The sequence below is a fragment of the Ranitomeya variabilis genome, chromosome 1 (assembly GCF_051348905.1).
Source record: "Ranitomeya variabilis isolate aRanVar5 chromosome 1, aRanVar5.hap1, whole genome shotgun sequence".
NCBI lineage: Eukaryota > Metazoa > Chordata > Amphibia > Anura > Dendrobatidae > Ranitomeya > Ranitomeya variabilis.
In genome coordinates this window covers 597265335-597277897 of record NC_135232.1, presented here as the reverse complement: position 1 = coordinate 597277897, position 12563 = coordinate 597265335, and the positions used below count along the sequence as shown (strand labels likewise).

Below are 12563 nucleotides of genomic sequence, written 5' to 3'. Positions count from 1 at the left end.
CTGGGTGTGATGAGTGTGGTGTGGCTGAATACAGGGATGTCTGGGTGTGATGAGTGCAGTGTGGCTGAATACAGGTATGTCTGGGTGTGATGAGTGCAGTGTGGCTGAATACAGGGATGTCTGGGTGTGATGAGTGCAGTGCGGCAGAATACAGGGATGTCTGGGTGTGATGAGGGCAGTGTGGCTGAATACAGGGATGTCTGGCTGTGATGAGTGCAGTGTGGCTGAATACAGGGATGTCTGGGTGTGATGAGTGCAGTGCGGCTGAATACAGGGATGTCTGGCTGTGATGAGTGCAGTGTGGCTGAATACAGGGATGTCTGGGTGTGATGAGTGCAGTGCGGCTGAATACAGGGATGTCTGGGTGTGATGAGTGCAGTGCGGCTGAATACAGGGATGTCTGGGTGTGATGAGTGCAGTGCGGCTGAATACAGGGATGTCTGGGTGTGATGAGTGCAGTGCGGCTGAATACAGGGATGTCTGGGTGTGATGAGTGCAGTGTGGCTGAATACAGGGATGTCTGGGTGTGATGAGTGCAGTGCGGCTGAATACAGGGATGTCTGGGTGTGATGAGTACAGTGCGGCTGAATACAGGGATGTCTGGGTGTGATGAGTGCAGTGTGGCTGAATACAGGGATGTCTGGGTGTGATGAGTGCAGTGCGGCTGAATACAGGGATGTCTGGGTGTGATGAGTGCAGTGTGGCTGAATACAGGGATGTCTGGGTGTGATGAGTGCAGTGCGGCTGAATACAGGGATGTCTGGCTGTGATGAGTGCAGTGCTGGGGGTGATGAGTGCAGTGCTGGAGGTGAGGGCTGTGTGCAGTGATGGGTGATGTAGACTATGGAGTCCAGGCTGAGTGCACACTGATCACTTCTGCTGAGGTCACACTGCACACAGCACCAAAGCTGACAGACTCCTCTCTCTGACAAACAGGAACAAGGAAGGTGAATCTGAATAAGTGCAGCCCTTATATTTGTATCACTACATAGAATGATTGAGGTTCCTGCTGGTAACAATGTCCCTCACAATAGACATTTCTGCGGATTGTCCTCTGTCCTGGGTGACTGCAGGTTTGCACCCGGCACGTCCTTGCTTATCCGGTGTCCTGACACATGTGGGTGTGACGTGGTCGGCGGGTGGTTTATGATCAGGGCTTGCACTCAGCTCTGTATCTGCTGTATATAAGGTGGAGAACAACTGATCCCATCATTCAGCATCATTTCCAGACTCCACCAATCCCACAGCACATCTGTACCCCAGAGCCATGGACCCTCAGGACTGTGTCTGCCCCACAGGTAAGGGAACCCTAATGGACCTGTTACATGTAGTAGTGCTGGCTGCCACCATTGGGGATATTCTTAGATGTTCCCTCCATAAAGCGAATTTTACTAAATGTCGGATGGAAACTCTGACGCAGACCGGCCATATGTGAAAACTGCCTAATGGACAACTTGTTACACACTTAGGGCAAAGTAAATACAATAAGAGGAGAATTCTTACTACAACCAGAACACATTGGAAATATCAAATGGCGTCGATTGTAGTAAAATATCTTTCCATTAATGTGATTTGAAGACAAATGATACAATGTGAGAATTTCCCTCTAGTCTTGTGTTCTTCTCCTGAGCCTGATGGGATGTGTTCACACAGTGCAGCTGGGGCTGATGGGTACAGCAGTATAAGGGCCGTATAAGCATGTCTGCCGGGGCTGACAATAGGGTGTCCGGTGAGGAGGACATTGGGGAGAAATCCATGGTGTGTGATGGAGACTGAAAGTACAGGCCGGCGCAAGCCACCCCCTCCCCCCGCGGCGTTAGCAAATGACGGCATGACAGCGGATTGAGGGGGGGTGGGGATAGTGGGGGTAGGTGGGGGCATGCATAGAGGGGGTTTTTATATTCCAGGGTATGTGAGGGGTCTTGCCAGTTCCCACTCCGGAGGCATTTGTGAGCATTCCCGCTCGCCCGCCCTTAATTTTGTTTGTTCGTTGTGTCGGCTTGGGGCTTTAGTCATGGGTCATGGTGGCTGTGATGAGGTTGGGGGCTCCTTGAAGTTGGTGCTAAATTCGTCTGGGGAATTTGTGAGTATATGGATTCATCAGTTGGTATTATATTATGGTTTTTCTGGTCTGGTGATTTTGGGGGGATTTTGGCGGCGTTGTGCCGGACCCCCGGGATTAAGTGGATAATGGAACCCTTCAGGGTATTTGGTGCTCCCGAACCAGTGGGGAGACGGCTGGGAATAATTCATTGTCTGTTATGTGTTCACTTTTCATTATGGTTAATCACCTGATTTTGAGCTTCAAGGACCCTCCCCGTGTAATTTGCTGTTAAATATTTGTATGTTTATAATAAAGGCTGCTGTGGCCAATTATTATCCAGAATTGGGGTTTGTGTCTTTATTAGTGAGAGGGGATCGGGTTTGGAGACAAATGTTGGGTTATTTGGGGATGTAGTAGAAGTGGTAGCCCCACCGAGAACATCGACAATACCAATGTCCTGGACCTAATATTCTTCTCTATAACACAATTCCTGCTTCTCTCTTAGGGGCTTCTTGTTCCTGCGGAGAATCCTGCAAATGTAAGAACTGCAAATGTACAACATGCAAGAAAAGTGAGTAGACAAGAGCTATAGATAGAAATACATACCATTTACAGCCAGATTTATACACACTGGATTGTTTGCTTATGTAGTTCAAACTCTATAGATATTAACAGTATTATTAGTAATTGGATTATTACTGTATTTTATGTAGTTTCATTATTAATTATTCATAATTGTATTATTATTATATAGAAAAATAAGGAAATACTGTAAAACATATTTAGAAAATTTAAAGAAAAGCTTCAAGTTCATGCTAAGATGTTGGGTCCTGAAATCTGAGTTGGACCCTGACAAACTTTGATGCTGGCACAAATGAAGGATATTGGATGAAGGGTAATTGCAAATAACTGTAGTTGTTTTCAATCATGGTCAACTTAAGGCCGAGTTCACACGAGTGTATTTTATGGTACATGTATGGACCGCCATGATCAGACTCACCGCAGATCTGCTGACCTGAAGTTACAGCCTGATAGACACATATGTGTCGGACTGGGGAGCCCAGGGCCCACCAGTAACCAACTCCAGGGCCCCACATTTCAGCTACATGGAAACGTGACATTATCCTCCGTCACAAATGTATATAATAATACTCTGGGCAGATCTATATATATAAGATATGGCCTCTGTCTGTATATAGTGATCCATGTGTATATTGTGCCAACTGTTGTGCATATAAGAGGATGGTGGCTAACGCCTACACAGGGGCCCACCGGAGGATTCTCCTGTTCTCCTGTGGGCCAGTCCAAGCCTGTGAGGCTCTAAGTTTCGGCCAGTAGACCCACCACAATACTGGGCATTTTAGTCCGTATATGGACCGTGAAATACGCTTGTGTGATTCCGGCCTAAGAAGGTTTTCCTGCCTCACCCGGTCCCAGTCACAGCATCTAGATAGGAATTAGTGCAGAGGTAACCTAGCATGAGCCGCGGCTTCCTATATTCACTATACAATGTCATATATCCTGTGGATTTGCCATAAATGCTCAGAATTGGCCATATGCTTACTAGAAATCAAAATGTTGTATCTCCAATCTGTATACTGCCGCCCTCTCACGAGTCTCTCCCCCAGGCTGCTGCTCCTGCTGTCCGGCTGAGTGCAGTCAGTGCAGCCAGGGCTGTGAGTGCGGCGATGGATGTGACACCTGCAGCTGCTGCAAGTGATCAGCGCTACGCAAGGACCCACCGAGGAGCCTGTGACATCTGCTCTATGGCCAGTGTGACCCGCGCTCCAGTGATCGCCGTCTGTGCAGTATAGGTGTAACGTGTAATACATGCTTATGGTGTCACTGGCTGCTCTTCTAATGTAACGTGTAGACGTTCTGTACCTGCTGTTCTGTATGACGCTGCTCTGCTACATCTGTCACTGATGTTCCTCCTTATCTGTACACAATCCTATATTATCTCTGTATATCAGACTGTTCTCCTGTTCCACCAATAAAAATATATTCATTGTTATAAAACAGACCAAGTCTTGTAAGATGTCCAATCCCTTTGTACAGACCGTCACCTATATAATGTGTTCCAAATTATTATGCAAATAATATTTCCTCATATTTTCTCTAAATTATCTATCTGAATTGCAGTCATTGTGATTTTCCAGTCATCTACTATTCTAGTATAATTGCAATGTTTTGGAACAAACTGCCTATGAAAACAGTATCTTTTTTAAAAAAAAAATAAACACTCAAAATGCATGTTCCAAATTATTATGCACAGCAGAGTTTTCAACCTTTTTTTTTTACTTTGAACCAAAAAAATGGTCAATTGTGAAGTTATAAGCATTATCAGCTTATTAAAAAATTAAATCAAACAGTTTTCAAGTGAAAACTTTATTCTAGGTGATGTTACATTTGCACATAGGACCCCTTGTTCGAAAGAAGCTTCTGAACTCTCTCGTCCATTGAATTTGTCAGTTTTTGGATGGTTTCTGCTTCAATTGTTTTGCATGTGGACAGAATACCCTCCCAGAGCTGTTGCTTAGATGTGACCTGCCTCCCGCCATCATAGACACTCCTTTTGATGATGCTCCAGAGGTTCTCAATGGGGTTGAGGTCAGGGGAAGATGGTGGCCACACCATAACTTTGTCCTCTTTTATGCCCAATTGCCCATAGCAGCCAGAGATGCAGATGTGTTTTTTGCAGCATGAGACGGTGCATTATCATGCATGAAAATGATCTTGCTGCGGAAAGCACGGTTCTTCCTCTTGAACCATGGCAAGAAGTGTTGTTTAGGAAACTCCACATAGATTATGGAGTTCATCTTTACCCCTTCAGGGATCATAAAGGGGTCGACAATCTCTCTCCCCATGATTCCAGCCCAAAACATTACTCCACCTCCTCCTTAGCCGGGTTTTTATGGCGTGTCCATCAACCAGCCATCCTCCACTCCATCCATCTGGACCATCGAGCGTTGCACGGCACTCATCGGTGAACAAAACAGTTTGGAAGTCAGTCTTCATGTATCATTTGGCCCACTGGAGCCGTTTCTGCTTGTGTGCAGTGGATAGAGGTGGTTGACAGAATGGCTTACTCACAGCTGCAAACTTCTGAAGGACCCTGCATCTTGTTGTTCTGGGGACGTTGGAGGCACCAGCAGCTTCAAAAACTTGTCTGCTGCTATGACAAGGCATTTTTGCAGCTGCTCTTTTAACCTTACGCAATTGCCTGTTGGAAAGAGTCCTCAATTTTTCCTCATCAGCACGCACACGTGTGTGCTGGGAATCAGCTACATACTTCTTGATTGTGCGATGATCACAATGAAGTATCTTGGCAATGTTGATTGTAGTCATGCCTTGACCTAAATACTGCACAATTTGTGGCTTCTCAGCAGCCGACACATCCTTTTTCTTTCCCATTTTGGCAAAAAATGTAGGCTGCTTAATAATGTGGAACAGCCTTCTTAACCCCTTAGTGACAGAGCCAATTTGGTACTTAATGACCGAGCCAATTTTTACAATTCTGACCAGTGTCACTTTATGAGGTTATAACTCTGGAACGCTTTATCGGATCCCGCTGATTCTGAGATTGTTTTTTCGTGACATGTTGTACTTCAAGTTAGTGGTAACATTTCTTCGATATTACTTGCGATTATTTATGAAAAAAATGGAAATATGGCGAAAATTTTAAAAATTTTGCAATTTTCAAACTTTGTATTTTTATGCCCTTAAATCAGAGAGATATGTCACAAAAAATAGTTAATAAATAACATTTCTCACATGTCTACTTTACATCAGCACAATTTTGGAAACAATTTTTTTTTTTTGTTAGGGAGTTATAAGGGTTAAAAGTTGACCAGCAATTTCTCATTTTTACAACACCATGTTTTTTTTAGGGACCACATCACCTTTGAAGTGATTTTGAGGGGTCTATATGATAGAAAATAACCAAGTGTGACACCATTCTAAAAACTGCACCCCTCAAGCTGCTCAAAACCACATTCAAGAAGTTTATTAACCCTTTACGTACTTCACAGGAACTAAAACAATGTGGAAGAAAAAAATTAACATTTTACTTTTTTTTGCAAACATTTTACTTCAGAACCATTTTTTTTAATTTTCACAAGTGTAAAAACAGAAATTTAACCACAAATTTTGTTGTGCAATTTTTCCTGAGTACGCCGATACCCCATATGTGGAGGTAAACCACTGTTTGGGCGCACCGCAGAGCTTGGAAGTGAAGGAGCACCGTTTGACTGTTTCAATGCAGAATTGGCTGGAATTGAGATCGGACGCCATGTCGCGTTTGGAGAGCCCCTAATGTGCCTAAACAGTGGAAACCCCCCACAAGTGACACCATTTTGGAAACTAGACCCCCCAAGGAACTTATCTAGATGTGTGGTGAGCACTTTGAACCCCCAAGTGCTTCACAGAAGTTTATAACGTAGAGCCGTGAAAATAAAAAATCGCATTTGTTTTCACAAAAATGATTTTTTCGCCCACAAATTCTTATTTTCACAAGGGTAACAGGAGAAATTAGACCACAAAAGTTGTTGTGCAATTTCTCCTGAGTACGTCGATACCCCATATGTGGAGGTAAACCACTGTTTGGGCGCACCGCAGAGCTTGGAAGTGAAGGAGCACCGTTTGACTTTTTCAATGCAGAATTGGCTGGAATTGAGATCGGATGCCATGTCGCGTTTGGAGAGTCCCTGATGTGCCTAAACAGTGGAAACCCCCCACAAGTGATACCATTTTGGAAACTAGACCCCCCAAGGAACTTATCTAGATGTGTGGTGAGCACTTTGAACCCCCAAGTGCTTCACAGAAGTTTATAACGTAGAGCCGTGAAAATAAAAAATCTCATTTTTTCTACAAAAATGATCTTTTTGCCCCCAAATTTTTATTTTCACAAGGGTAACAGGAGAAATTAGACCACAAAAGTTGTTGTGCAATTTCTCCTGAGTACGTCGATACCCCATATATGGGGGTAAACCACTGTTTGGGCGCACCGCAGAGCTTGGAAGAGAAGGAGTGTCGTTTTACTTTTTCAATGTAGAATTGGCTGGAATTGAGATCGGACGCCATGTCACGTTTGGAGAGCCGCTGATGTGCCTAAACAGTAGAGACCCCCCACATATGACACCATTTTGGAAACTAGACCCCTTAAGGAACTTATCTAGATGTGTGGTGAGCACTTTAAACCCCCAGGTGCTTCACAGAAGTTTATAACGTAGAGCCGTGAAAATAAAAAAATCGCATTTTTTCTACAAAAATGATCTTTTTGCCTCCAAATTTTTATTTTACCAAGGGTAACAGGAGAAAATGGACCCCAGAAGCTGTTGTACAATTTGTCTTGAGTACGCCGACACCCCATATGTGGGGGTAAACCACTGTTTGGGCGCATGGCTGAGCTCGGAAGCAAAGGAGCGCCATTTGACTTTTCAATGCAAAATTGACTGGAATTGAGATCGGACGCCATGTCGCGTTTGGAGAGCCCCTGATGTGCCTAAACAGCAGAAACCCCCCAAAAGTGACCCCATTTTGGAAACTAGACCCCCCATGGAACTTATCTAGATGTGTAGTGAGAACTTTGAATGCCCAAGTGCATCACAGAAGTTTATAATGCAGAGTCGTGAAAATAAAAAATATATATTTTTTAACAATAAAGATTTTTTAGCCCCCAAGTTTTTATTTTCACAAGGGTAACAAGAGAAATTGGACCCCAAAAGTTGTTGTCCAATTTGTCCTGAGTATGCTGGTACCCCATATGTGGGGGTAAACCACTGTTTGGGCGCATGGCAGAGCTCGGAAGGGAAGGAGTGCCATTTTGGAATGCAGACTTTGATAGAATTGTCTGCGGGCGTTATGTTGCCTTTGCAGACCCCTAATGTACCTAAACAGTAGAAACCCCCAACAAGTGACCCCATTTTGGAAAATAGACCCCCCAAGGAACTTATCTAGATATGTGGTGAGAACTTTGAATGCCCAAGTGCTTCACAGAAGTTTATAATGCAGAGTAGTGAAAATAAAAAATATTTTTTTTCCCACAAAAAAGATTTTTTTAGCCCCCAAATTTTTATTTTCACAAGGGTAACGAGAAATTGGACCCCAAAAGTTGTTGTCCAATTTGTCCTGAGTATGCTGGTACCCCATATGTGGGGGTAAACCACTGTTTGGGCGCACGGCAGAGCTCGGAAGGGAAGGAGCGCCATTTTGCAATGCAGACTTTGATAGAATTGTCTGCGGGCGTTATGTTGCGTTTGCAGACCCCTAATGTACCTAAACAGTAGAAACCCCCACAAGTGACCAAATTTTGGAAACTAGACCCCCTAAGGAACTTATCTAGATATGTGGTGAGAACTTTGAAAGCTCAAGTGCTTCACAGAAATTTATAATGCAGAGTAGTGAAAATAAAAAAATATATTTTTTTCCAACAAAAAAGATTTTTAGCCCCCAAGTTTTTATTTTCACAAGGGTAACAGGAGAAATTGGACCCCAAAAGTTGTTGTCCAATTTATCCCGAGTACGCTGATGCCCCATATGTGGGGGTAAACCACTGTTTGGGCGCACGGCAGAGCTCAGAAGGGAGGGAGTACCATTTGACTTTTTTAGCGCAAAATTGGCTGTCGTGTTTGGAGACCCCCTGATGTACCTAAACAGTGGAAACCCCCCAATTCTAACTCCAACCCTAACCCCAACACAGCCCTAACCCTAATCTCAACCCGATCCATAATCCTAATCACAACCCTAACGATAATCACAACCCTAACCCCAAAACAGCCCTAATCTCAACCCTAACCATAACCCTAATCAAAACCCTAAATCCAACACACCCCTAACCCTAATCCCAACCCTAACCCTAATCCCAACCCTAATCCCAAACGTAACACTAATCCCAACCCTAATCCAAACCCTAACCCTAATCCCAACTCTAACCCTAACTTTAGCCCCAACCCTAACTTTAGCCCCAACCCTAACCATAACTTTAGCCCCCGTCGTCACAAAAAAAGTTCAATGTAACCTTTTTTTTGTACGTCGCGTCCGCCATTTCCGCGGATGCGTGGCCGTAACTCTGCCCCCTCCTCCCCAGGACATAGACTGGGCAGCGGATGCGTTGAAAAACTGCATCCGCTGCCCACGTTGTGCACAATTTTCACAACGTGCGTCGGTACATCGGGCCGACGCATTGCGACCGCCCCGTACCGACGCAAGTGTGAAAGAAGCCTTAGGCTACTTTCAGACATAGCGCATTTTTGAGCGCTATTTTGCAGGCGCTTTTCAAAAATGCGCAATGTCATTTTCGTCTGCCGGCAAAGTGAATGAGAAATTCACTTTGCCGTTCAGACACACCGCAAAAAAACGCGGCGCTTTTGTCTGCAAACACGCCGGCGTAAAAAGAATTGACATGTCAATTCTTTACGCAGCGGCGTGTCTGCGTATCCCCCTAGGGCCCCATATTACCTTCCACACACAGCGCCTTTGTCCTGGGTGTCGGCGTCTTTGTACAGAGGGGTTGACACCCAGGACCGGACGTGACGTCGGACAGGAAGAGGGAAGCCCCCGCCCCCCAGTGAAGCAGCATGGAGTCCTTCTGTGTGTGTGTGTGTGCGTGTGTGTGCGTGTGTGTGCGTGTGTGTGTCCCCATGCGACGCTAGTGCCACCATTGTGCTAAGTCGCCGTATGGGACTACTACTCCCATCCGGTATTAGGATGGGAGAGTTGTCCCTGTGTCCGGCGACTTAGCACAATTGTAAAGTTACACAAAACACCTACACACAATACACATACATGACACACAGTACAGTACATACAACATATAACACAGAGTATATACTCACCAACAGCACACTTGTAGGCGAAGCCCTCGATCCTCCAGGAAAAAATCCAAAAATAATAAACCAAATTCATACTCCCTGTCCGCAGAATCCATAAAACGAGTGTCCCACGCCGATCGGCTGCTCTCCGGCGATACACTGCCAGGAGCGAAGCTCCTAGCAGTGTATCGCGTACTGTTCCGGAGTTCAATGACTCCGGCGTCTCGGTTAACAGCAGTACAGCTGCGTTGAACTTTCCCACGCAACACTGCCGTTAAGCGAGAGTGCCGGGGTCAATGACCGCCGGTAAACTCGCTCGCGCATGCGCAGTGACACACCGACAGGAACTATGGCTCCTGTCAGTGTGTTGCTGCAGCCGTGGAGAGCAGACATATCTCTGGATGTGTCTGTTCTCCATGGAAAATCTTGATATGTGGCACTTAAATATGTGGCAATTAAATACGTGACACGTGGCACTTATACGTGATACGTGTCACTTAAATACGTGGCACTGAAATACGTGATACGTGGCACTTTGATACGTGGCACGTGTCACTTAAATACGTGGCACGTGGCACTGAAATATGTAGCACGTGGCACTTTGATATGTGGCACGTGTCTCTTAAATACGTGGCACGTGGCACTGAAAGATGTGGCACGTGGCACTTTGATACATGGCACGTGGCACTTTGATACGTGGCACGTGGCACTGAAATATGTGGCACGTGGCACTTTGATACGTGGCACGTGGCACTTTGATACGTGGCACGTGGCACTTTGATACGTGGCACGTGGCACTGAAATATGTGGCACGTGGCACTTTGATACGTGGCACGTGGCACTTTGATACGTGGCACATGGCACTTTGATACGTGGCACGTGGCACTTTGATACGTGGCACTGAAATATGTGGCACATGGCACTTTGATACGTGGCACGTGTCACTTAAATACGTGGCACGTGGCACTGAAATATGTGGGACACGTCGCACAAAAAAGTTACATGTAGTTTTTTTTGTGTCGACGGTCCGCCGAAGCACGACGCATCCGTCGCACGACGGATGCGACATGTGGCAATCCGTCGCAATGCGTCGCTAATGCAAGCCAATGGAGAAAAAACGCATCCTGCAAGCACTTTTGCAGGATGCGTTTTTTCTCCAACGACGCATTGCGACGGAAGCCAAAAAACGCTAGTGTGAAAGTAGCCTAACCCTAACCCTAGCCCTAACCCTAACCCTAAATTTAGCCCCAACCCTAACCCTAACCCTAACCCTAACCCTAACCCTAATTTTAGCCCCAACTTGTCTTCTCCTGCCGGCCGGCAGATGGCAGCAGATGGCGGGCGCACTGCGCATGCGCCCGCCGTGATGAAAAAGCCGGCTGGCAGGAGAAGACAGAAGAGGATCCAGGGACTCCGGGTGAGTATGATAGGGTCCCCGAATCCCCCTATTTCTCTGTCCTCTGATGTGCGATCACATCAGAGGACAGAGAAATAACTGATCGCTTTTTTTTTTTTTTTTTTTTTTGCGGTCGCCGGTAAACTGTTAATTACCGGCGATCGCAAAGCAGGGGTCGGTGCAAATCGACCCCGATCATGTTCTTTGGGGTCTCGGCTACCCCCGGCAGCCGAGACCCCAAAGAACATCCGGGTGCCGGGCGGCGGGCGCACTGCGCGTGCGCCCGCCATTTTTTCCCGGAAAAAAGATGGCGGCGCCCATGGGGAGACACGAGGAGCACCGGGGGAGGTAGGTAAGTATTGGGGGGCTATTGGGGGCCACATTTCTCTGTCCTCCGATGTGCGATCACATCGGAGGACAGAGAAATTAAACGGCAAATCGCGTTTTTTTTTTTTTTTGTTGCGACCGCCGGTAAACGGTTAATTACCGGCGATCGCAACTCGGGGGTCGGTAAAAACCCCCCGAATCATGTTCTCTGGGGTCTCGGCTACCCTCGGCAACCGAGACCCCAGAGAAAATCCGACTCTGGGGGGCGCTATTCACTTTTTCCACAGCGCCATTAATTAACGGCGCTGTGGATTAAGTACCCTTAGCGGCCGCCGTTAAAAGGCGTATCGGCGGTCGTTAAGGGGTTAAGTAGTCTTGCCTTTATTTGGACACACCTGCCAAACTAATTTGCACAGGTATCTGCAATTGCTTTCAGTGATATAGAGAACCCTGACACACATCACCATCAATGAGTTTAAATGACGAACAAAAAAATTCTACCCTTATCACTCCTAAACTCTTTGTGCATAATAATTTGGAACACAGTGTATAATGTGAGAGCAGTAAATGTGTCGGCCGTGTGCTCACCGCTCCATACACAGCGTTCTGTGACGTGCACACAGTAAACTGCGGTTTGGGAACACTGGACAGATATAATATTACTGTCCTAAAACCTCTGCTTAACCCTTCACATTGCTGTGTTGTGTGATACATTTGGGGACTTTTCTACAAATATTAGGCACTTTCCATTCATCTATATACTAGCTTAATAAACATAGAACTAAATTACTGTACAGGTCCTTCTCAAAAAATTAGCATATAGTGTTAAATTTCATTATTTACCATAATGTAATGATTACAATTAAACTTTCATATATTATAGATTCATTATCCACCAACTGAAATTTGTCAGGTCTTTTATTGTTTTAATACTGATGATTTTGGCATACAACTCCTGATAACCCAAAAAACCTGTCTCAATAAA

General features: G+C 45.6%; 1 protein-coding gene across 1 annotated transcript; it reads left to right on the top strand.

The window, feature by feature from the left end:
- Positions 1-1014: 1014 nt before the first annotated feature.
- LOC143808181 (metallothionein-like) lies at positions 1015-4063 on the top strand. The gene is made up of 3 exons (XM_077290609.1): positions 1015-1298; positions 2550-2615; positions 3673-4063. Exons 1-3 carry the CDS (start codon positions 1268-1270, stop codon positions 3762-3764), a joined length of 189 nt encoding a protein of 62 aa, XP_077146724.1. The 5' UTR covers positions 1015-1267; the 3' UTR covers positions 3765-4063.
- Positions 4064-12563: the final 8500 nt, after the last annotated feature.